This window comes from Rhinopithecus bieti, unplaced genomic scaffold (genome assembly GCF_001698545.2).
Source record: "Rhinopithecus bieti isolate Rb0 unplaced genomic scaffold, ASM169854v2 scaffold_4981, whole genome shotgun sequence".
In the NCBI taxonomy this organism is placed as follows: domain Eukaryota; kingdom Metazoa; phylum Chordata; class Mammalia; order Primates; family Cercopithecidae; genus Rhinopithecus; species Rhinopithecus bieti.
In genome coordinates this window covers 2,243,577-2,269,442 of record NW_016805130.1, presented here as the reverse complement: position 1 = coordinate 2,269,442, position 25,866 = coordinate 2,243,577, and the positions used below count along the sequence as shown (strand labels likewise).

Sequence of the window (25,866 nt, the reverse complement as noted above, 5' to 3'; positions counted from 1 at the left end):
AGGAGAAAATACGAAGTTAATTAGGGAGTAGTAAAGCGGTTCTCTGCAAGATTGAAGAGATAGAAAACATCTAAGATTCCGTGAACTGGAAGTATTGCTTTGGTGTCCTATAACCTCCACTGTTAAAGGAGTAATACCCCATATATTCTCTATTTAGGTGCTGAATTTTTTTTTTTTTAATAACAGTTTCTAATAAAACAAGGAGAATTTTTTTAAAGCATAACTCAATCTCTCAAAACAAAAATGAAATATAAGCTCAAAACATTAAAAAAGTAAAAGCAGCACATACTCTGAGCTTAAAATAAACTTTAAAACATGTTTTAAAAGTATGAAATGAGTTTTCTATTTTCTTATTTACTTGCTGAAAATTTTTGCATGTTAGGTATTATGTCCCACGTAAGAATTCACACCCATAAGCAGGTCTGACCTACGTGACTAATGATACTTTACAAAGTAGAAATGAACAAATTATTTTCAAAAAGCTGGTATTTTGTGTTTATTAAAATTACAACCACAATTTATCTCCTGACATACAAATAACTGAGAAGTTAAAAGATGTTTAAACTCCAACCTAATTGCACAAGTGTTGTTTTCATCTCCAATCTTGAAAGGTTTGTCACATAAACAGTTTAGTGAGGCCAAAGTGGTGATAATAAGTGAATCTTAAACTGATTTTGAAAAGGATGCATCACAGGTTCACACTTCCACATCTATACAACTTTATTAACAAGTAAAATACATGCCAGCATGTTTTATATATGGGCAAGGACATTCCTATGATAATGAATGGCACATTATCATCTAACAATTGACCTTTATCAAATATATGTTAATATTTCATATGACTATTTGAAGAATTAAACAACTAATAAATGCTAAAATAACATTTAACAGCAGTTAAAAATATAAAAGCCATTCAGTTTAGTATTTACCATAAGCTGGAATCATTCAAATACAACTATTAAAAAAAATACTATTTCTCTTCTACAGGCCAAATGGTTAATTAGAAAACACTGTGGCAATAATAACTGGCTCCTACCCTTACCCCAGTTCCATCCCTCAAAGGGCAGTGGAGCTAAGGTAGTCGCTTCTTGGTACGGTCTACAATTATACACAGGATGATCATATAACTTATCCTCCAAATTAGAACACTTTTGAGAATACGATGAGGCACTACTAAGCTTGAGAAAACAGGAATAACCAGGACAGTTTTGAGCAAACTAAGGATATATATTACCTTAGTTAAGTACGGTGTCACATTCACTATCATCACCTTTTGCACCTCTTGAAATAGTGCACACTAGATGAAAAAAGTATGTTAAATGAAGGAACTCTGAATTTTTCTCCAATTGGATATTTTGAACTCCACTTTTCCTGTTAGGAGAGATTTTACTAGAAATAATATTGTTTTAGCAGGTACAAATATGTGAACAACTTCAAAGGCATGTCTAAAATGAAATATATCTTATAGACTTAAAATAATAGGCTAAAGTTTAGTTTTTTTTATATTAAGCAGAGATTTTCATTTTAATGAAATGTAATGGGATTTCTATTTTAATCTGTTTCTAAAATCTATCCTGCATACAACATATATAAAAGTGTATTTTTGCCTTAAAATTCAGTTTATTGCATAAATACATGAAAATGGATTATCCTAGCCATGACCAGCTTATTCATTTACAACAGAAATAATTTGAAAATTTTGTATTAACTTCCAATCCCCAGTTCACACTCAAAAATGTTTAGATACCCTAACAAGAGTTTTGATTTTTCAATCTTTAAGGCAGAGTGCAAAGATGATCAAGCGTCCCCAAAACACAACAGCAGCTGTTCGAGGTCACAGGAAATGAAGTATGCAGGATTTGATATATCTGAAGGGAACATTAAGTTCTTGAAAATAACATTCTGATTCCCTTGCTTACGTGATGAGATTTAAGGTTACCACTGAATTATGCCAATTATAGAGGATTAAGTCATATGTATACTTGAACCTTATAGATTTGGGGGGAAAAAGTCAAAATAAAAAGTGAAGTTTTGATGCTGGATCAAAAGTAACATACCCATATTCAGAAAACAAGCACATATACCATAAAAGCTAAAATGAAATTCTAGTAAGTCGATGTTTTGATAGCTAAGCTTCCTAGTAATTATTTATCATGTAGCAAAGCTTTAATTTCATTTAAAAATTATTGAAAGAACAAAGTACAGGTCTATAAGAAATTAATATGAAAGAGATACAGCATGAGTTTGAATATGTTATTAGTACAGTTTAATTTTAATTAATTTCCAAATTAGGCAACTAAACCAAATATTTTTTCTTTACCCCATGCTATTGTCTTATTTCAAGGGTTGTAACACGGGTACTTTAATACAACAATAAAATTTTAATACAACAATAAAATTCTATGCAGGAAAGTAAACTGAATGAGACAAAACAAAAAATAGGCTACATTAGCAAAACTAAACTATGTTTTATTTATCAAAGACAATGAAACAATCAGAAAATACAGAGAAATACAGAAGAGGTTATAAAGCATAATAAATTTTATTTTTTGGAAATGGAAAATGTCCCTGAATAGTTAGATGTACCTTTTAGTAGTAATGTCTGATAATAAATAAGAAATCAATTTTATACGTTCCATATAGCTGTATTAAATAATTTTTAAGTTTAAAAGGTAAAATACCATCATTTTAAATGTTGGTATTCAAAACCAAAGATATAACCAAAAGGAAAAACAGATGAGACATAAAATGATTTGCAAGATGGGAAATATAGTAGTTTATGAATGTAAATTAACTTCCAGTTGTAATAATGGTTACATACTCTCACTACACACACAGACCCCACAGTCCTATATGCCACAAACACATTTCCATAACTTGAAAATGAGTGTTTTGCATATCTCAGTTCAGGATATGTTTTTTACAAGTTAATCCTAAAGTCATAAAGCAAGAAGCTATTAATAGTACAAGATTTTATTTGCTAAGTTTTACAAATTAAACTCTAAAAAAATTATTACAATGATACTGACAGATATTTTATTGGCTTTGTAAAAGACAAACACAAATGAGAATTATCTTATTTAGAGAAATTAACTTTCAAATTTTTAAATGAAATAATATAATACCTAATACAATTCTTTCGCAAGATCCTCCAAGACAGGGCCATCTAAAAACCCAGGCTTCTCATCTGAAAATCCTAAAACTAGTATGCCTTTAAAAAATTTTTTTTTATTTATAAAGGACATTGGTATTCCCACATTTTCTTAAAATTTGTTGTCCTAAAACAAATTCTATCTTTAACACTCAGGTTTCTAAATATATATATATGTGTGTGTATGTGTGTGTGTGTGTGTGTATATATATGTATACATATACATATATATATTTAGTTCACTGAATTTAAAATTAATGAAAGCTATCTGGACACAATTTCTAAGAAAACATTGCAGAAAGTAAGTTACGCACGTATTTACAGGAAGAGTTTTCCTAAATATAATGTAAGTGTCATGTTCAAAAATCTGACAAATCCTTTCTAATAATCAGCACTGCAGGTTTCAATAAACCTTATGTAACAAAAGATGTTTCATATGTAGAATTACCAGATGAGTCTAAGAGCCAGAAACTAAATCATTAGACATGGTTAATAATTTCATTTTTATTATACTAAATGTCAGGTCAGAAGTCAACGGCATTTACAAGCTGGAAGACTGTTTATCCACTCAACTCTTTCAATTATATCAAACACTGATTAACCAAATGTGACTGGACTTAACTGCTACAACTTTACGGTTTCTATCAAGTATACGCAAATCTCTCAAATGGGCACATATGCGTATGTGCAAAACAAGTGAAATACAGATACTTAAAGAATGAACAGAAATGGCTTGTAAGCATAAACCACCCTGCCATTCAATTTTGAAGCTCCGTCTTTTCCTCACTAATTTGTCTTCTGTTATTAGTAGTCTTCTATTAAAGTTGTAGGTTTACAGATGATCTGGAAATTTCACATTGGTATAAGAAAGGAATGTCAAGTTGATGCAGTCTGGAGGCAAAGAAGGAATTAGTCTTAAAATGTATTAAGTTGTCTTTATCTAAATCATAGTATAATACAACACATTTTATAGAAGAATTACATCAAGTATATAATATTCTTTTGATAAAGTCTATATATCAGAATATATTCTAAAGTGTAAGGCTTCTATAGCAGACTTTCATCTAGAAAATATTTGCATTGTATTTTACACTCTTCGAAATGTACAGAAGATAACCACACAAATTAGTAAAATAGCAAAATTACTTTGCCTTTTAATCTTATTATTAATACTGACAAATTCTTAATGCCACTGTTTGAGAAGGTATTTTGCTTGTTAAAATAAAGTGACAGTGACTTCTTTGGGAGTGGTTGGGGGAGACTTTAATAGAACACTTAAAATGATACTTAAACATGATCTAGAAATACAAGTGTATTCATAGTACTCTAGCAGAAATAAGTAAATTATATAAGCTTATGTATAACTTACGTAAATGATAAAATGTAAGCAACCAAATCACAAAGCATACAATTTATTTGAAAAAAGAATACTTAGTAAACTTGAAACACTTTGTTCTTTATAGTCCTACATTCAGAAGTTAGGTACTGGTAGACATTTTGGTTATGGAGTTCAAATGCTTTATCAATTTACATTATTTATAGGCATAAAGTATATGGTACTTGCTTTAAAAAATAGAATAGGGAGTATGAGGTTACTTTATGTGAAGATACTCCTGCTGCACAATAAATAAATACTATTACTATATCCATGGCCTCCAGAAATTCACTGGATAACTAGTAAGACAACTTCTACTCATTTCTTCATATTCCTACTTATTCAAGTTGTAGCATTCATAGTTGATAAAAACCAGCACACATTAAGAAAACAATAACAGAACTATTTTCTTCACATGACTTTTATTCCTTGATCCAGACTGTTAAAAGGACTGTAAGACAAATTGTTTTTCAATCACAGATTTTTTTTTTTCCACCACATGTCTATGTGAATTTCACATTGTTTTATACAAAATGCCCATTCCTTCAGTCCAAGTACTATGTCCTATTTTGTTGTTTTCAAGCCTTCAAATTTCGTGCTGGTGGTTACTTCATATACATTCTATGGTTAATCTTTAAAGAGTTATCTAAAAAGGTCTATGACTTATTAAATTTCAATAAGCTGACCATTAGCAGCATTAAAAAATATTAAATATGCTAACAGTAAAAATCATGAATACACATTAGGCATTTAACACGTATCTGGTAAATTTGAATACATAAAGGGAATAGGCAGAGTTCACAGATTAATATTTCTTACCTCTATAATAAGAAGAAATACCTTGTTCTATGAGCAGCTGCCATACTTTCAGACATGTTTCTGACTTTTAGATAATTAACAAATCCTCTGAAGAAAAGGAGCAGACCTGAGAAGGTTGAAATAATATGGATATACTATGTTTTTATACAGAAAGGGGCAAGATAAATTTAAAGTAGACAATTATGAACAAGATCCTCTTGATTTAAGGAATTTTATTTGCAGACTTCCATTCATTTCTGTAATATATTTTACACTATAAGGATAAACTCTGTCACAAGGAAATACAATTTTTCAATTTGTTAAGCCTAGATGTAACAAAATTAAAGCAAACCTAGTTATAAAATCCAGAATTACATAAAAACATACATTTAAGTAATTTTCTTAAATAGCGAAGTTACCTGATGCACTTAAACTGATTCAACTCATAAAACCCCCATTGAGCCCATGGGTTCAATCTTTTCAATTAATATAACTACTGAGTGAACATAGTTATTTATATAAAGTACATAAAAAGGAAAAATATACATGTGGTTGCTAACAACTGTGGGGAAAAAAACAATAAGCCTGTATAGCAGTATCAAGTGCCTGTCATCTGTGAAATCTGCATTTGAAGATATGTGCATTATGTACATATTTTCAATTATGAGTTCTTATTTTGAAGTAATAATAAGAAATTAACATAATAAAAAATTAAGAAGAGTTAGAAAAGACAACTTGGAAGACAGTTACTCTAATGATTTTGATTATTTGGGATTCTTCTTATATCTATCTCAGTTTTCTCCTTTGTAAAGTAGTATTTTAAAATAACAACCACAGATATATTTAACAATTTAAAAAGCAATACCTGTGAAATTCTCTAAAGTTTCACATAACAAATATTAGATCAATATAAAACATTACCATTATTAGTATAAGCCTTTGAAATACTTAAGCATATGATTCTTAGGGAAACATTAACCCCAGTAAATTTTAATCAGGAAACTGGGGTGGGGATCCAAAACAAAACAGAAGATATCTACTGTATGTGTATGACTTTCCTCACCAGGAGGAAAAAGAGTTTGAGAATTTAAAATATAAAGTCTCAAATTAAATTTGTACTCCAACTGCAAGACAATAATCAAATTACTAAAAAAAAGAAGCATGTGTGTAGTAAATTGGAGAAGAAAGACAGAAGAGAGATACAAATGATGACTTAAAGGGTATAAATTTCAGCTAAACCCGATTGCATCTGCTTCGCATATCCTAACTCCCTCTGGGACTCCCTCTGAATTCCACCCTCATATCTTTCCAGATGCTGTTCAAAGATAGTAATACTGTTATCCCAAATGTAAAAATATTACTGCAAAATGTAAACCAACTTATTTGTGGGATCCCTTCCTTTCTCTCTAAAGCTGCTGTTTTCTAACACACATTTTACTTCTCAGGCATTTTCTAAAAGAAGTCACCCAGTTCATATCAAAAAACCAATCACTCAGTGGCTACTGTTTCTGAGCATTCTACAAAGTGCTCAACATTCTTTTCAGCATATGTGAGAGCAACATTTTTATCATTTATTACATTTTCACATTCCCCTAAATAAATACTAGATTACGGCTCTGAAGTGGAACTAGCATTGTCCTCTGTATTCTACTCTGCCCCACACTAACCTCCCTAAGATTCCTCCAATCTCTAAATAATATATATATACACACACAAATGTACTCATTTAATATAAATACTTAACAGACTTTACGAATCTTCTCACTTTTAGGTAAGAAACTCAATAAAGAACACGTCATTCAGGCAGTTAGAACACAACAATATAAAACTGGCTTCACCTCCAGATGCATCTCAACAAGGTCACAACACTAAAATAATTTCACTATAGCTATTAAAGAATTAAGTGACCTTATCTAACAATAATTTGTTTCCCAAAAGATCCCACAGTACGACTAAATAACAACTCAGAGAGAAGACTGCCACCTACTGAAATGCTGTTATTTTCTATGAGTAAAACATGGGCTTTTAATCTTAACAAGAAACAAAATGTATTCCTTATGTCAGCAAACACATCTGAAAAGTGGATTAAAGGTATAATGTGATCTAATGATTAACTTAATTATCTCACATCAAAGGTAAAAAACAAAAGGGAACAAAAATTGAAAATCCATAAAATTCCATCAATATTAATAAAAAGACATGCCTTATAGAAAGACAACTCAACAGTAGTACTGTGATCATCAGGCATAAAGCCTTTCCTTATGCCTGGCTGATTAATGATTAATTCAAGGCACAATTCAAAAGCATAAAGAATGTTTCCACGATCGAAAAAGAAGAGAATAGATAGAACAACCAAACTATCCAACTCTCAAATTTCCTAAGATCATTAAAAGAAGTTATTTGTGTATATTTTCTGAGATAAATGCTAAGACAATTTTTTTATCACGTTGTTATTTTACAATTTTGTGGCATTCAATGATCATCCCACCACTGACTCTTTACACTGATAGCCTCTGGATTTTAAATCTAAGAAATCTGTAGTGCTATGTAGAATAGTTTAAAATGTATTTTAACTATTTAACTAAAATGTATTTTAAATCTAAGAAATCTGTAGTGCTATGTAGAATAGTTTAAAAATGTGAGATGATGTGTTTGAATATGAGAATTTTATAGAAGAAAAATAATTTCCACATAGATTGTGCCACAGTTTATTTACATTTACAGTTTTTGGAAATATCAAAGTTAAACTAAATACATTAAGAATAAACTTACCAAGTACAAGAAATATCCACCAAAGCCAATACTGTCCATTGAAATATCCAGTAAAATAATCAGAAAACTATGGAGTGAACATAAATATATTAACCAAATTTGTACACCTGAATTTGAAAATCATAGATTATCTTCAGTTTCAGAATGATTTACCTCAAATAATCTTTAACACTTAAAATAGCACAAAGGAAATATAAAACACTTAAGGGCATACATATATATAAATTATTTGAGAAAAAAATCATCTTATGCAATAGCAAAAAAAAAAAAATTAAATGAAGTATTTTGGAAACAAAAACCAGTTTCAAACTCCCTGCAAGAAATACAAGTAAATGTTGTATGTCTGATTCACACATTTTCTTATTAAAAATTTCACATCAGTCCTTCTTTCATAATCTCAAAACCACAACTACCATCCCAAACACACTATACCAACCTGCTGCTTCAGATATTAACACCAAAAGCCATATTAGTTTAATCTTATCAGATGGGGGTATCCTGCTGACCTCCAAAAAGAAGAGCTTTTGACCTTCTGTACACTCCCTACTGCTAATCACTGCCAAAAATACTAGGTGCATAAAGACCCCCATTAGAGTCTTTCTATTTTCAAACTAGATGCTCTAGCATTCAGTTCCCAACAGTGAGCTGAGAACAGCTAAATGAACCTTAAAGTGGCATTTCAACAGTTCCTATTAGCGGCCATGGCAGACAGTTTTATATTCTCTGTGGTGTGGGAATATGAACAGGCCGATGGAAGGCAGAGTTCGATGATATTGGACACAGTTACCTTTTCCTTGATTAGACTCTAGACATCACACTTCATTAATTTTAAAAGGCTTTTTAAAAAATCAATCTGATTTTCTTTAGTTACTTCAGATAACTTTAGCACCTAAAACAATGCCTCAAATGATTATTTTTTTAAAAGTGTTTAATATAACCTACTCTAAAATTAGTAAAAATTAGCTTGTATTTACCCACCCTGTTTCCACTGGCCTGCAAATTGAATCTGATGTAACTAAAAATGATTTCATTAAATGCAGACTTGCTCTCAAATCTGATATTAATTAAAAGTATTTGTAACTTTATAGGTAAAGATTTCCAATTATTTGTTGGTAATTTCCATATAAGCTTAAAATCCTAGGCTTTGGCAATAATAAAAAATGCTTACAAATTGTAAATAATGTTATTTAGTAAGCATATCAAATAAAGATTACCTAAGTCTACTTTTTATAGCCTTTTAAGTATTTTCTCAGGAAGTATTTCTAATAAATCAACCATTTATAGTAATTTCAGTATTTACAGTAATTTCATGTTTTACATTTTATAGTACTTTAAAAAAATGTATAGTAATTTCAGAGATTTAAAATTTCAAAGTACTACTAAACACAGAGATCCCACGTACACCTACATCTTTAAAATATGTGTACAATGAAGGAGGGACTCGAAATGAAAAAGATGCAGCTTACACAGGACTGTACTATACTATTTTTCAGTCAAGTCATTCACAGTTAGAAATAAAACACTTTCATATAGGTCTTAAAGGCTTTTCAAGAACAAAAAAGAATAAAGAACCAAGGCAATACGTTTTGATTTTAAATTTCTGCGTGTTACCCAGTAACAGGCAACCTGAACAGCCAGAACAGAGTCTTTCTTCACCAAAATATTTTGAAAGAGAAGGATTCGCTATGTAAAAAGGATAAAATAATGTTGGACTCATTACTGTGTTAGCAAAAATGTTTTAAAATACTAAAATCATAAGCCTAAGCCAACTGTTGTGTTTTCTTTAATGTAAGTAAACCAATCATGTTGATTGGCCAGTCACAGGCTAGAGAAATCAAATTTTGGAAAATAAATTAATGAACATTAAGAATTCATCCGATTTTATTATATTAATACATCATCACTATTTCATTGTTTACATCCTACTTTCGAAATGTAATTTGTTAGTTTTTAATAAAACACATATGTATTTTTAACCAAATAATAAAAAACTTAGACAGAAGTAGTATCGGAAGCCTAGGCTAAAGATATTTACACAAAATCCGAGGTTCATGGCAGCTCAGACACAAAATGGACAGCAGCAGTATGATTTATAAATTACTTATTGTCTAATGAAAGGAAACACCAGGTTTTAGGGGAAAACTTTTCTCTCAGCACTAAACTCTAAAAGGAATGTTTTACTTGGAGCATTATAGTAAAAGTCAAAATACAGTGTAACAGAGGCAGTACAGAAGTAGGAACATAGGTGATGAATTGAGACCAAGGTAGATGCCAATTCACATTAAAAACTGTGGGACTGGCTGGGCACGGTGGCTCACGCCTGTAATCCTAGCACTTTGGGAGGCCGAGGCTGGCAGACTGCCTGAGCTCAGGAGTTTGAGATCAGCCTGGGCAACGAGGTGAAACCTGTCTCTACAAAAATACAAAAAATTAGCCAGGCGTGGCGGCATGTGCCCGTAGTCCCAGCTACTTGGAGGCTGAGGCAGGAGAATCGCTTGAACTCAGGAGGCAGAGGTTGCAGAGTGCCAAGATGGCGCCCACTGCACTCCAGCTTGGGTGGCAGAGTGAGACTCTGTCTCCACAAGAAAAACAACTGTGAGACCTTGAGCAAATTATTAGATTCTTTTTATTCTTAGTTTCATTACCAATAAAATGGCTAGATCATCACCAGCATCAGAGATACAGTTAAAACTTTGAAAACTCGTTATTTGTAACAAATTATGCCTGGCACACACTAAGGGTTAAATGAATGACAGTTATTGTTATTTTATACAAAAGATTTTTTAAAATCCTTTTCTTATAACACTTCTTAATACACACTAAAGGCATAACATTAACTCTAACTCAGTAAAAGTATTTTAAGGGAAATTAAACAGTCCTGGAGATCAAACTTGATGACAGTATATACCTTACAAAACTGTAAGAAACTCCAATCCTTGAATATAAGTTCCCCATCTTATCACATCAACTAGAGTTGATAACTAGATAATCTAATCCCTTCTCAACCTGAGGTTCTTATGAGAAAATTAAGCTGTAATACTCTAAGGGCATAAGTTGTATAGGATGCATTAACTTCTTTCTTATACATCTAGAATGATACTAGCAATTTACTAACTGGGAGAATTGAGAAAACAGTCCTCATATCATTTTGTATGTTCTGTGATTTAGATGAGAAATCCCATTTGAATAATAGTGCTTAATAGTATCATAATCAACGTTGGACTTATCTAGGCCCAACTTCGAGGTATTTTAATAATAATTTCTATAAGGGAAGGGATTGTGTCTTTATCTTTGTATGTTCTGTAACACCTAATAGATTTATACTTGTGTTAGGAACCCACTGCACATCTTTTGCAGTAAAACTAAAACAAGAAATTGTCAGGGGATAGTTCTTACGATGGCTCAAATTTTAATTTTCTTAGAAGAAACCAGTCCATAGGTCCCAACCAATAATTAATTGATTAGTAACTAAAACCTATGGATTACTGAAACCCTGGGAAGCTATAAGTTTTAAAATAATAAAGAAATGCATCACATCTATAAACATTAATATTTTCATAATGGGGTACTTTTAAATCAAGCTAGGTAATATGGATGGTATTATCAAACGTGAACATTTTAGGAGAAGCTCAATATCATTTGATCTATGAATTTAGCTAAAAATTTTAGGAGGATTTAGCTCATTCAATAAGAAATGAATGTTTAAATGTAGAAGTATTATATTTTATTGAATGTATAATAGCATTTAAAATGTGTAGGTAACTTTTCCAAAAGACTTATTAAAACAATAAGTAAAGCCATTCTTGGATCATTCTCCTAGATCTTATAGTAAAGAAAAAAAAAAAAAAAAACTAGGAAGAAACATTTGTAAAAGAAGTGAACAGAGGCCTTCAAAAGGCAAAGGTAAAGAGCTGGGGAAGATGATGCTAACAACACTAATGCCTAAGCAATTTTACAGAAAACTTTTTTGGGACTAGAAAAGTTGTTAAGGTGGGGAAAAGGACTTATCACTGTCTCCCTACACACTATCTTGTAAATGATAAGAAGAAGCCAGAGGGTGACTTCAGGGAACAACAGGAAAATAAGGAAGGCTTAGAAGAAGCATGAGGGAAAAAAAGGGTTCTGATAATCACTTCATAGGCCTTTACTTTTGAGCTCTCAATGTTTTCAAAAGAAAAGAGTGAGAAAATATTTAAGTTCATGATAATGTGACTAAACGAGAAATTTTTATGTTTTAACTGATTTTAGGCATACCTGCACTATATCACAATAATAGTAGCCATGATTTACTGAGCACATATATTTGTGCAGTAACTGGATAAGGTACTTTAATTACATTATTTCCATACCTCATAAAAATGCCACAAGGCAGGTATCATCAGCCTATTATAAAGAAACTAATGCTCAGAACAATTAAATAAAGTTAAAAGACATATAAAAAAGTTGAGATTCAAACTTAAATTTTTATGATTTCAAAGTTCTTTCCACTATATTAACAATTTCTCATATGATAAAGTTATAACGTGTTCATACCGCAGAGCTCACTATAATGATTAAATATAGGATTTAAGAATAAGCCTTGAAATAACAGAATTCATGAAAATAAAGTGCCCATTTATGAATCACACAGAAAACTTCACACATCTCATTTTAGAGATAAAAGAGATACAGGCTATCAAGACACTCACCCTGACAATAAGGATCCATTTGATCAAGGAAAGGCCAAATCCGCAGATAGCACCATACCTTCCAGCTATGGTATTGGTGATACAGAAGGATAAACAAAATCCAAGCCAGTTGAAAATAAATGCCACTAAAAGTAACAGAAACAGTTATTTTATAAACCACAATTTGGAAACAAATTAACATAGACGTATCAATAATATTTCATTGCTCAATGGAAACAGCAGTTCCCTTTCTTTTAACTCTGCCAATTAAGGCTTCTTTATAGACTATAGCCTACTTTTTGCAAACAGCTTATTTGCTATACTGTATATCAACAAATGGGTAAGCTTGGTTTCTCCTCAGTCTGGCCAACAGGAATCCATTCCTGAAAGCTTATCATTAATAGCTGAAACTGCAGTTTTAAACTAGCTTAAAAGCAGATCACAATGTAGCCCACATGTGGTTCCACGCAAGAAGTCCAGCCTAAGCAAACAGCCAACAAAATTGGCTTTTTAAAAAAGGTAAAAGCAGGCCGGGCGCAGTGGCTCATGCCTGTAATCCCAGCACTCTGGGAGGCTGAGGCAGGGGGATCAGCTGAGATCAGGAGTTCGAGATCAGCCTGGCCAGCATGATGAAATCCTGTCTCTACTAAAAACAAAAAAATTAGCTGGGCGTGGTCGCAGGCACTTGTAATCCTAGCTACTCAGGAGGCTAAGGCAGAATTGCTTGAACCTGCGAGGTGAAGGTAGCAGTGAGCCAAGATCACACCACTGCACTGGAGTGTGGGTAACAGAGCAAGACTCTGGCTCAAAAAAAAAAAAAGAAAAAAAGAAAAAAGAAAAAAAAGGTAAACAAAACAATAAAATTCAATACTTCACAAATACTTTATGGGTTTCTTCAGTTGTAATTACAATTCTTAGATGTTCCTTTTCTGGATTTACTTATGCTATGTAACGTCATCTAAAAGCTATATAAAAAACAACTTTCCATGGACAGAATAAGTCATCAATTTTTGTTTTCCAAGATGTGTAGTGTGCAGATAACCCCTTTAAAAACTGTAACTTTTTGACTTGTATATGGTAGGTGTTCAAAAGAATGAACTGAATAAAGATGCTTAACATGAATTGTTAGGGAAATAAAATTAAACCACAATGAGATACCATCACCAAATTATTAGAATGTCTTAAAAAAAAAAATCATCAACACCAAATACTGATGAGGATACAGAGCAACAGGAACTCTCATTCATTACTGGTGGGAATGCAAAATACTACAGCTAGTTCGGAAGACAGTTTGGCAATTTCTTACAAATCAGAATTCACATTTCAAAACACTCTTCTAATTCTTTTAAAGTTACAAGTATCTTCTCTTTCTGTTTCCCTCAAGTCTAAAATGAGAATAATGCAGGTGATTACTTATTACCATGGCATGCTGATGTGAAGATTCACAAACGGTACAAATGGCTAAACCTCAGAAGAAAAGTTTTCTAAACAGGATCAAATAAGAGCCCATTACATTTTAAAGCACTAAAATTTAAGGTCATTTCCATAGACTGTCAATTATCTGTAAACTTTTCATTTCTAGTGTTTGGCAAATAACCAAATTCTGTTCCATTCTCTTAGAAAGTTTCTTAAAAATAAGATCAGAGATATGCATATTATGCATGTATCTGAGGCATTTTATGGTAACACTTTAAAAAGATTTTGAGAGCAAAAGCATTATTACAAACATTTCTTCTTTTACATTTTCTGAACAAGAATACACAATTATCTCACCAAATTTAAGTGTAAACTTTTTTTAGGGTTATATGAGGTAAAACACTAAAAATAAAGAAGGAAACAATTAAACCACCAAAAGGTTTTAATTGAAATAGTCTTATTGATATTCACTGTAATTTTACTTGTGCAAGTTATGTAACGTGACATGCTTAAGTTATAAATAACCCACACTAAAATAAAATCTTTTCTGGACCGTTTTACCCACAGTAGCTATTAGATATTTAAGAAACATGGAAAATATAGCAAGTTGCAATTTGAAAACCAGCCACTAGATGGTAGTGATGACAAATAAATCTATGCTTATCAAGCAAATAAACTCTAGGCCTATAGCCTACCAGGAAAAAAAAAATCAGGAAATAGAGGTAAAAATATAAATTTACTGTTACAATATTGGTACAATATTTGTAAAACAGGAAGCGTTAAATATATGAGTTGTGGAAACAATTTAGTAAAAATTTAGTAAAACATAATTTATATTAAATCTATTAAATATAAATATATACATTTACATTATATTAGCTAATAATACTATCACTGGCTAAGAATAAAGTCATCCAGTGTGTCTAAGTTATCATGCATTTATAACACATCAGTGAAAGGCCTTCAAATCTAAAAAATAAAAATTAAAAAGAAGACACTGGTGGTAAGTGAATAAACGGAGAAACAACATTTCTGAGTTGCATAATTAGAAGGTGTCAAATAACATGTTTTTATTCCCAAGAAATAGGTATTTATACTAAAATAGTACAATATATTTAGATCCTTTCTTTTCTAATTAAGGTTTCTTAAAAGGTATAGTAACAATGAAAACAATGAATGTTTAAGCTACTTTTTGTAAACAAACTATGTGAGAGGTTTGTTATTAAAATGTTATTAACATATAGGATTACCAGTTAAACCAAAATTAAGATAAAAACCAAGGTTCACAGGACTAATATTACAAAACAGCACTCATTTGTAACCAGAGTTTACTGCCTTTTTATTATACCTAACGTATCTAACTAGAAATTGTAACTAAAACCAATTTAAGATTTAAATCTTGCATATACATTTGCTGGTTGACAACCAGAATACTACAATTAGTAAATTCGAGGAGCTGCCTGCCCTCCTTCCTCATTCCTCTCCCCCTCTTTTCTTCAGCAGATGAAAATAGAATGGAAGCAAGAAACCATTTCAAACTTGGGAGGACAAGGTTTACATGAACTTTCAGACTCAAAAGTGTCAACAAATGAAGTTTGTATTTTCTACTTTTTAAAGTTGAATGTGGCACTTTAAATAAGTTTATTTCTCGGTTTTATGATAATAAAGCTTATAACTAAACCGAATTAAATCAGCATTCTATCCAAGAATGAAAGCTTGATCATTTAACCAGGTGGAGGGCAGAAATTAACTATATCATAGATCAATAAACTTACTTAAATGGTTTCTACCAATGGCTTTAGTAATTTATTGGGCATCTTATTATTTAATGAGTTTACTATGTCAATCCCTGTATTAGGAATTGAAATAATGAAGACTTTGACACAGTCTTCCCTCAAGAAGATTAAATTTACTTTATAAGTCAAATACTAAGAATTCTGCAAGATGTTAAAATGTTACTAAGTTTCTGATCTTCTAATTCTTACCATTCCCCCCAAATAAGACTTATACTTTCATAACTGTCTGTCTCAAGTGACACTGTTCCAATTGCCCAGAATGTCCGTTTTTTCCAATCCTTCTTCTAGCTTAAGGACACTCAAATGGAAATCCTCTGCCCCCAAAGCGGAATTTATAGTTTCATTCTATATGCTCCTACAGAGCTGAATGGGCACCAATATAGCAGTATTTCTCTTTAAAAATCTGAAATAGCTTAAATATGCTTATGTACTTTTACATGTCAGTGTCTTCATAATGGCTGCAATGCACATTTATGCAAACAAGAGTTTAATAAATTCTAGGATTTGTATTTAAACATATGATCACAGTATTCATTAGTCCAATATCAGAAACAATTTACATTTTAAGAAAGGTAGACACATGCTAACAATATTTGCTTCTCTTCACTATGTTACTTTAATATACATAAAATCAATACATGCAAAAAAAATCAAAATAGTTGGGAAAGATTACTTACTGAAAAATGCCAGCATGAAAATGCCATCATTACCCACTCTGAGCTGGTCTGCATCACTGAAGTCATCTCTTGGTGGACACTCTTCCTCCTGAATCTGTAAATATGTAACATTGGAATAGTTCACTAAAAATTACAACTTTACCATCTTAAATGTTATAAACATAAGAACTTCAACAAAATCTAATGTTCTCAATTTGTTGTATAGACAAATGAAATAATGAGTACAATGTCTGGCACAGAGTAATCAATAAGCATTAGCAAGTACTATTTTTTCACAGTCACATTTGAAAAGAGTAACTTTAAAGATAAACACACACACAAAAAAAGATGAGTAACATCAAACTCATAAAAATGGTATCAAGAAGAAACATGTGACAGTGCTGCATTAGTAATGATTGGGAAATAAGAACTTTCATAAACAGTGGTGGAGTATAAATTGGTACAACTTCTATGGTTGGCAATTTTGCAATAATTATCAAAAATAAAAATGTGCATACCCTATGATCCAGCCATTCCAGTTCTTAAAATATACTGCACAGATATCTATATATACATACACATATTCCCTCTTATAAAAATGATGTATTAAAGATAATTCATTCCAGCAATGCTAATAAGAGCAAAAGATTAGATACAATCTAAATGCCCATCAACAGCAGACTATGTTAGGAGATAATTCTCCGCACTTCTATCATGTTTCTACATGTCTTCCAGGTAGAGGCATTGGCGGCCTTTTTTCTGGAAAAGCTGCCAGCATTCAATGCCAGCCCCTGAAAGCAGCCACAGGAACTGTACACTGCAAAGCCTCAAGGGCAGAGCTGCCCAAGGCCTGGGAAGCCCACCCCTTGTACCAGAAAGCCCTGGATGTGAGACATGGAGTCAAAGACTATTCTGGCCAGGTGTGGTGGCTCACACCTATAATCCCACACTTTGGAAGGCCGAGGCAGGCGATCACTTGAGGCCAGGAGTTCAAGACCAGCCTGGCCACCGTGGTGAAACCCTGGCTCTACTAAAAATACAAAAATCAGCCAGGTATGGTGGCACATGCCTGTAATCCCAGCTACTCAGGAGGCTGAGGAGTGAGAATCGTTTGAACTCGGGAGGTAGCAGTTGCAGCAGGCCAAGATCACACCAATGCACTCCAGCCTGGGTGACAGAGTGAGACTGTCTCAAAAAAAATATCATTTTGGAATTTTAGGATTTAATGACTGTCATGCTTGGTTTCAGTCTTCCATGGGGCTTGTATCCCCTTTTGTTGACCAATTTCTCCCTTTTGGAACCAGAATATTTACCCAGTGCCTATAGCGCCATTTTATCTTAGAAGTAATTAACTTGTTTTTGATTTTACAGGCCCATAGGTGGAAGGGACTTGCCTTGTCTCAGATGAGACTTTGGATTATTGATTTTTTGAGTTAACGCTGGAATAAGATTCTGGGGGACTGTTGGGAAGGCATGGTTGTTTTTTGAAATGTGAGAAGGACATGAGATCTGGGAAGGGCCAGGGACAGAATTACATGGTTTGATCTGTGTCCCCATCCAAATCACATGTTCAACTGTAATCCTCAACTGTTGGAGGCTGGGCCTGGTAGGAGGTGATTGGATCATGGGGATGGTTTCTAATGGTTTAACATCATTTCCCTGGGCGCTGCTCTCATGATAGTGAGTGAGTGCATTATTGTTTTTTTCTGAGATCTGGTTGTTTAAAAGAGTGTGGCATCACCTCTCCACTCTCTCTCTTTCTCCTGCTCCAGGCATGTAAAACGGGCCTGCTTCCCTATCACCTTCCGCCACAATCGTAAGTTTCCCGAGGCACCCCCAGAAGCTGCTATGCTTCCTGTACAGCCTGCAGAACTGTAAGTCAATTAAACCTCTTTTCTTCATAAAGTACTCAGTCTTGGGTATTTCTTTATAGCAGTGTGAAAATGGACTAACATGGTACACTTCATCTCCGTTGAGTGTGAATAACTCAATTTTGTGAGGCCGAGTCTGAGAAGCTAGGGTTCTGCTCAAGATCACATAATGAGGAGGGTCAAAGTGCAACCTGAATCCAGGGCAATGATGTTCTTTTCCACACAATCATGGTAGCCTCACTAAGCATACTGCTATCCTGAAATTTAAAAACTTTCAAAATCATTTTATATTGCTTATTATTTGGGTACAAAAATCCCTTAAATTGTGCAATCATATATCACAGGTAAACTCAATATACTAAATTTAATCACTGGCCATGACTAAGTACATATTTATAAAATTTTATATAATTTCAAATTAATTCAAGGAATAAACATTAAAGCATAGTAAGAACAAAAAACTGTCAGTGTGATGGCAAAAAATATATTTCATCCTGTGTATTTTAAAACATCAGTACAGGCCAGGCACAGGGTCTCATGCCTGTAATCCCGGCACTTTGTGAGGCCGAGGTGGGTGGATCACTTGAGGTCACGAGCTCGAGACTAGCCTGACCAATATGGCAAAACCCCGTCTCTATTAAAAACCCCATCTCTACTAAAAATACAAAAAAAAATCAGCCAGGCATGGTGGCATGCTCCTGTAGTCCCAGCTACTCGAGAGGCTAAGGCAGGAGAATCATTTGAACTGGGGAGGCAGAGGTTGCCCTGAACCGAGATTGCACTACTGCATTGCAGCCCGGGGGACGCAGTGAGACTCCGCCTCAAAAACAAAACAAAACAAAACAACAACAACAAAATCAACACAGAAATTTTATCAAAAGTCATTAAGACAAAAAAAAAAATTTTTTAAGGTAAGATCTCACTCTGTCACCCAGGCTGGAGTGCAGTGGCACAATCATGGCTCACTGCAGTCTTCATCTGGGCTCACTATAGCCTCAATCTCCTGGGCTCAAGTGATCTTCCCACTTCAGCCTTCCAAGTAGCTGGAAGTACAGATGCATGCCACCACGCCTGGCTGAACTTTTTTTTTTTAGTGGAAATAAGGTCTCGCTATGTTGCCCAGGCTGGTCTCAAACTCCTGAGCTCAAGCAATCTGCTTGCCTCAGCCTCCCAAAGTGCTGAGATTACAGGAGTGAGTCACTGCAATATGCCCAAAGATGTCTTTTATAATATTAATAGAAAAAAATCGAAACACAAACATTTGAAAATACTTTAATTGTTCACTCTAGAGGAATGGCCACTAAATTTCAATAGCATATTGATTCCAGGGAATTTAACTCAACTATTAAGTAACAGGGAAATGTTTATATAAGATGTTTAAAAAATAAAATGGTATCTAGGCAATAATTTCAACTACATTAAACATTAATTTCTGAATCCTAAAATTGGTAAAGACATTGAAATATTTTAAAATAGAGAGCTGTAATAGAACACCTGTGGTATTTTCCTCTTCCTATTTTCCCACATTGGCTAATACAGAGAAAGCATTCATTAACATAATTGACTGTCATTCACTAAACAACAAAAATGTGCCTGATAATAACTAGGTACTGGGAATGTAAATGCAAGATATCTGTCCTGGAGTTGCTCATGATTTATCCAGTGGTAGTTCTAATGTCAAAAGACAAGTTACTGCAACAATTTAAAACAAATTACAAAAAAAGAGCCCTACCCACTATAAGATGATGAAATGAGCCTACCTGAAGAACAAGCCATGTTCTAAACATTTTATAAAATTAATGGTTTGGAATTAGCATTTTTCATAGAAATATTAAAAATAAGTTGTCATTTTCAGAAAACTACTTAACCATTCCATAACATACATGCAATTCTATGCATCAGAAATAGGAAATAGTAAAAAACAGTAGTCTTAAAGTCTCTTGACTATCTATATTCTCCCAATGAGAGTTGATTTGGGACATAAGCTTTCACACCCAGCTGAGACTCATTTACAACTGAATGTACTCAAATGCTAATTCGATGAGACTTTTTTTTCAATTTTTAAATTTTGTTTGTAATTGACAAAAACTATATATGTATGATGTATAACATGATGTTCTAAAATGTGTATACATTGTGGAGTGGCTAAATTGAGCTAATTAACATGCACAGTATCTCAAATATTTTTTCGTGGTAAGAACACTTAAAATCTACTCTCCTAGCAATTTTCAAGCATAGACCAATATTTTAATCTCAATCAGGTAATGGAGACTCATATGCAAACATTCATACTCTGCACAAAGAGGGTGCTGAAGCACTGGGTTAAGGAAGCACTGGTAAATTTAAAAGACTTTTTACAAGACCTAAGTTAGCGTCTCTTGTACACATTTCTATTAATACTTTGCTGTCTATGAAATTTTCCACAATGCTCACAAGCTGGAGTTACAATGATATTAGAAGCAGGTGAAAACAGAGAATTTTTCGTTATGGACATGTTCCAATTCCGGCTGAGGATTACATTTACTTTCTAAAACACGGTGCTGAAAATGATGACCATGAGGAAACGGAACAGTAACACTTCAGACTTTTCTCTCCAAAAGGAGTAAAATCAACTTTCCTCAAAGCACACTTGGCAAGACTTAATACTTCCTACATTGTCTTTAGAATTCTATCCTATTGTATGGAAGTTAGGGCAGTAAATGATCTAAGTTCCATAATACTCTTTAAGGACCTTTGCCACTGCCAAGGTCTCTAGGGAAATACCCCTTGAGAAAAGGAGTTATTGGGACTTTCATAGCTAGAGAGGACTCAATCTACTTCACTGAGAGATGGGCATGTGCATTTACAAATATAAGTGTTCTAAGTAACCTAGAACTGATTTAGACAGAAACACCCTATTTAGATCTATCCTCCTCCTCTATGATGTTCCCCTCACAGCAACAAAAATTCTTATTGACTCAGCTATATTATGCCACTCTGTTAAGAGACTTACTTTCCTCCTCTGTGAAGAAAAAGGCATAACAAATAAAACTGGAGTTTACTGTCTTTATATACCTTCATAACTGTGTCCAAAGCTATTTATGTTGACATTTAACTCTGTGTGTGCCGGAAGAAGGTAGTGGGAGCAGGCATAAAAAGGGTTGTTGCTGATAAAAGAAACACATCCAGGGCACATGCTCATCTCTCAAGAGGATCTGCTTGCTGGGCTCTGACCTCATAGCAGCTAGAGGAGAATGCCATACATGGAAGTACATCTCTCTCCCTTGATTCCTCACCTAATTCTAGCTTTCCTAGGTGAATTGATTTTTTTTCTTTTCCCGAACAAAATGGGGTGAATCCAGGGATCTGAAATGGCATCTCTCAAGTCTGAAGCAAGAAAAAAAGGCAAAAAATTCTAGCACTCCTTGCAGCCACACTAAAATGTAAATAATTTCTGCCTCTTACCTGGCTGCAGAATAGCAGCTGTGTATGCATGTCACTGACTCTACATGACTGAGACAGCCACTCCTTTTACCAGAGCAAAGAATAATATACATGTATCTCATTAACTCTATTACTAAAACAGGTAGATGAGGAAGACAGAATTCTTGATCATCATTCCAAAATTCTAGAGTAGAATATGTTATTTAAAACAACAGCTGACAAAAATAATTTGAAGGCCTTGTAACATTTCTGTGTTTTTCGGCTACCTTGAGTTTTTTCACAGTTTAGTAACTGGCTATGCTAATATAGAAAACATAAATAGAAAAAAAAGATGATTCACAATTAAAATGATAGGCCATGGAATTCAAACTACGTAAGAAGAGAAATAAGTACGTGGACATCAAAGAGGTCCATGGACTTGAGGTCCAGGCAAAGAGAAAAACTTTCCAAGTGGTGGTAACCAGAGTGAGTGAGTTAGGATGCGAGGTGAAGGCTAACACACGAGGTGCCTGAAATCAAAATTTAGGAAATGATAAGTGGGGAAAAGCAATAGAAAAGAGGAAGTCAAGGGATGGAGAAGGTGAATTTAACTAGGAGAATGTCAATTTCAACAAAAATGACCACAGACATAAGCAACAGTAGAACAAATACAGTAACCCTTCAACAACACAAGGATTAGGGACACCGACCCACCTGCATGTGGTAGAAAATCTGAGTGATTTGACTTCCCCAAAACTTAACGACTCACAGCCTACTGTTAACTAGAAGCCTTACTGATAACATAAACAGTCAATAATACATAAACTAGTATCTACATACATTTTATACATTCATTACATGCCTTAATTTTTTCAATATTTCTAGGCTACGCAATTCATCCCAAGTTTTTTCAAATTATTGCAGATCTCCAAAATATTTTTCCAATATACTTATTTAAAACAATCTGCATACAAGTAGACCTGTGCAATTCAAACTCATGATGCTCGAAAAAAATCTATATACACACTTAAACACAAAGAACTATTTTAAGTATTACTAAATGTACATATCAATTAACAAAAATAATTTTATAGAAAGAAATGATAAAATTTTCTTACTCTTTGAGATGTTTCTGCTGCTGCAGCTGCCATTGCAGCAGCTTTAGCCTTCTCAGCTTCATCGTATGTAGGAAGAGAGGTAGCAACGCTATAGGGAGGTGGCACAGGATAAAACTCACCGTAAACTTCTGTATCTGAAGAAAGAATTCAAAAAGAATAACCAATAAAATCTATTTAATTTTGTAGCCATACTTAACAATTTACAATAGGCCACTAATATGGGACTACTATTATAGTTCTATGTTACAAGCTATAAATTACTATTACAATCATATATCTTATTTTAGTCCAAATTTATTATAAAGAGAAAGAATGGATAAATACCATTTAAAGACTAATACACTAAACAAGAACCTCTAGATTGAAATTCAGAAAAAGAGTGCCAGACAAGAGAAGTTAAGAATCTCACAATACTTATTACTCATGTGTTCACTGTAGTAGCACTTTTAATTGGCTTCAGGAACATTCCTATATGCCAAAGCCTGGTTCAGAGCAACGTGCTAACTCTCTTCAATACTATGAAGACTGAGAGAAGTGAGGAAGGTAAAGAAGAAAAGTTGGCCGCTGGCAGAGGTTGGTTTATGAGGCTACATCAAAGAAGCCATCTTCATAAAAGTGCAACATGAAGCAGCAAGTGCTGACGTAGAAGCTGCAGCAAATTATGCAGAAGATCTAGCTAAGATCGTTGATGAAGGTGGCTATGTTAAACAACAGATTTCCAATGTAGATGACACAGCTTTCCACTGGAAGATGCCTTCTAGGACTTTGAAAGCTAGAGAGGAGTCAATTCCTGGTTTCAAAGCTTCAAAGGGCAGGCTGACTCTCTTGTAAGGAGTTAATTCAGCTGGGAACTTTAAGTTGAAGCCAATGCTCATTTACCATTCTGAAGATCATAGAGCCCTTAAGAATTATGCTCAGTCTACTCTGTGCTCCATAAATGGAACAACAAAGTCTGATGACAGCACACCTGTTTACAGCACGGTTTACTGAATGTTTTAAGTCCATTGTTGAAAGTTCAGGAAAAAAAGATGTCTTTCAAAATATTACTGCTCACTGACAATGCACCTGGTCACTCAAGACCTCTGAAGGAGATGTACAAGAAGATTAATGTTGTTTTCATACCTACTAACACAACATCCATTCTGCAGCCCATGGATCAAAGGGTCATTCTTTCAAGTCTTATGATTTTACGGCTATATTTCATAAGACAATTGCTGCCATAGATAGTGATTTCTCTGATGGATCTGGAAAAAGTAAACTGAAAACCTTCTGGAAAGGAGTCACTATTCTAGATGCCATTAAAAACATTCAGGATCACGGGAGAAGGTCAAAATACGAATATTAACAGGAGCTGGAAGAAGTTGATATGAACCCTCACAGATGACTGAGGGGTTTAAGACTTCAGTGGAGAAAGTAACTGCAGATGTGGGAGAAACAGCAAGAGAAGTAGAACCAGAAGTGAGGCCTGAAAATGTGACTGAATTGCTGCAATCTCATGGTAAAACTTGAATGGATGAAAAGTTGCTTCTTATGGATAAGCAAAGAAAGTGATTTCTTGAGATGGGAGATACTCTTAGTGAAGATGCTGTGAACATTGTTGAAATGACAAAAAAGGACTTAGATTACATAAGTTTAACTGACAAAGCAGTGGCAGGGTTTGAGAGAACTGACTCTAGTTTTGGAAGAAGTCCTAGTGTGGGTAAAATGCCATAAACAGCACTGCACGCTATAGATAATTCTTTCGTAAAACAAAGAGTCAACTGGTGTAGCAAACTTCATTGCTGTCTTATTTTAGCAAATTGCCACAGTTGGAGCTGGGCACAGTAGCTGGCACCTGTAATCCCAGCTACTCGGGAAGCTGAGGCAAAAGGATCACTTGAGGCCAGGAGTTTGAGACCTGCCTGGGCAACGTGGGGAGACTCCATCTTTAAAAATATTATTATTTTTTTTTAAATGGCTGTCCCTGTAGTACTCAGGAGGCCCAGGCAGGAGTATTGCTTGAGCCCAGGAGTCCAAGACTACAGTGAGCTATGATAGCGCCACTGAATCCTGTCTCTAAAAAAAGAAAAGAAACTGCCATAGCCACCCCAACCTTCAGCAACCACCACCCTGATCAGTCAGTAGCCATCAACATTGAGGCAAGATCTTCCACCAGGAAAAAGATTATGACTCACTGAAGCTCTGATGATCATTAGCATCTTTTAGCAGTAAAGTTTTAAATTAAGATATGTACATTTTTTAAACACAATGTTACTGCACCCTTAAGAGTACAGTGTAAACATTAACTTTTGTATGCACTGGGAAACCAAAAAATTCATATGACTCTCTCTACTGAGATATTCGCTTTACTCCAGTAGTCTGAAAATGAACCAGCAATATTTCTGAAGTATGCTTTTATTTTTTTACATTTGTTTACAATTTTCTCTAACAGAATTTCTTGCATTTCCAACCTAAAAACACATTTTATTCTAGCAATACTTCTACCATATTTTCATGCATATAGGTCTTAAAACAATTTTTAGTGCTGTCTATAAGAGCTAAGGACCTGAAGTTAGGTCATTTTTAATCTAATCACATGGAATTGGTACTAGCAGTGTAATACTGAATGTTATCAAACACAAGAGACAAGAGTCAAATTCTTAGAAAAGATTTATTATCAGAATGTAAAAACATAAGTGGTCAAGTAAACAGATTTCTTTAGTTCTGAAAGAGTAGAAGCAAAATCTAAGTAAAAATGATGTTTACAAATTTTAAGGCAGTACCATTAAAACTATAAATTTTAAAAACTGGAACAATGGCACACATTATCCAAGGAGATGTGATCTTTCATAATAACAAGGA

At 33.6% G+C, this 25,866-nt stretch overlaps 1 protein-coding gene across 2 annotated transcripts in view; it reads right to left on the bottom strand.

Annotated features, from left to right (window-relative positions):
* Nucleotides 1-475: 475 nt before the first annotated feature.
* Nucleotides 476-25,866, bottom strand: part of NDFIP2 (Nedd4 family interacting protein 2) — a 76,695-nt gene continuing 51,304 nt past the window's right edge. For both annotated transcript variants that reach the window (XM_017871225.1, XM_017871224.1), the window contains 6 exons: nucleotides 23,026-23,159; nucleotides 16,656-16,749; nucleotides 12,788-12,912; nucleotides 8,100-8,166; nucleotides 5,349-5,454; nucleotides 476-4,045 (listed from right to left, as the gene is read on the bottom strand). In XM_017871225.1, coding sequence (XP_017726714.1) covers nucleotides 5,351-5,454; nucleotides 8,100-8,166; nucleotides 12,788-12,912; nucleotides 16,656-16,749; nucleotides 23,026-23,159 — 524 coding nt within the window. In that variant the 3' untranslated portion in view covers nucleotides 476-4,045; nucleotides 5,349-5,350. The remainder of the gene's footprint in view (nucleotides 4,046-5,348; nucleotides 5,455-8,099; nucleotides 8,167-12,787; nucleotides 12,913-16,655; nucleotides 16,750-23,025; nucleotides 23,160-25,866) is intronic.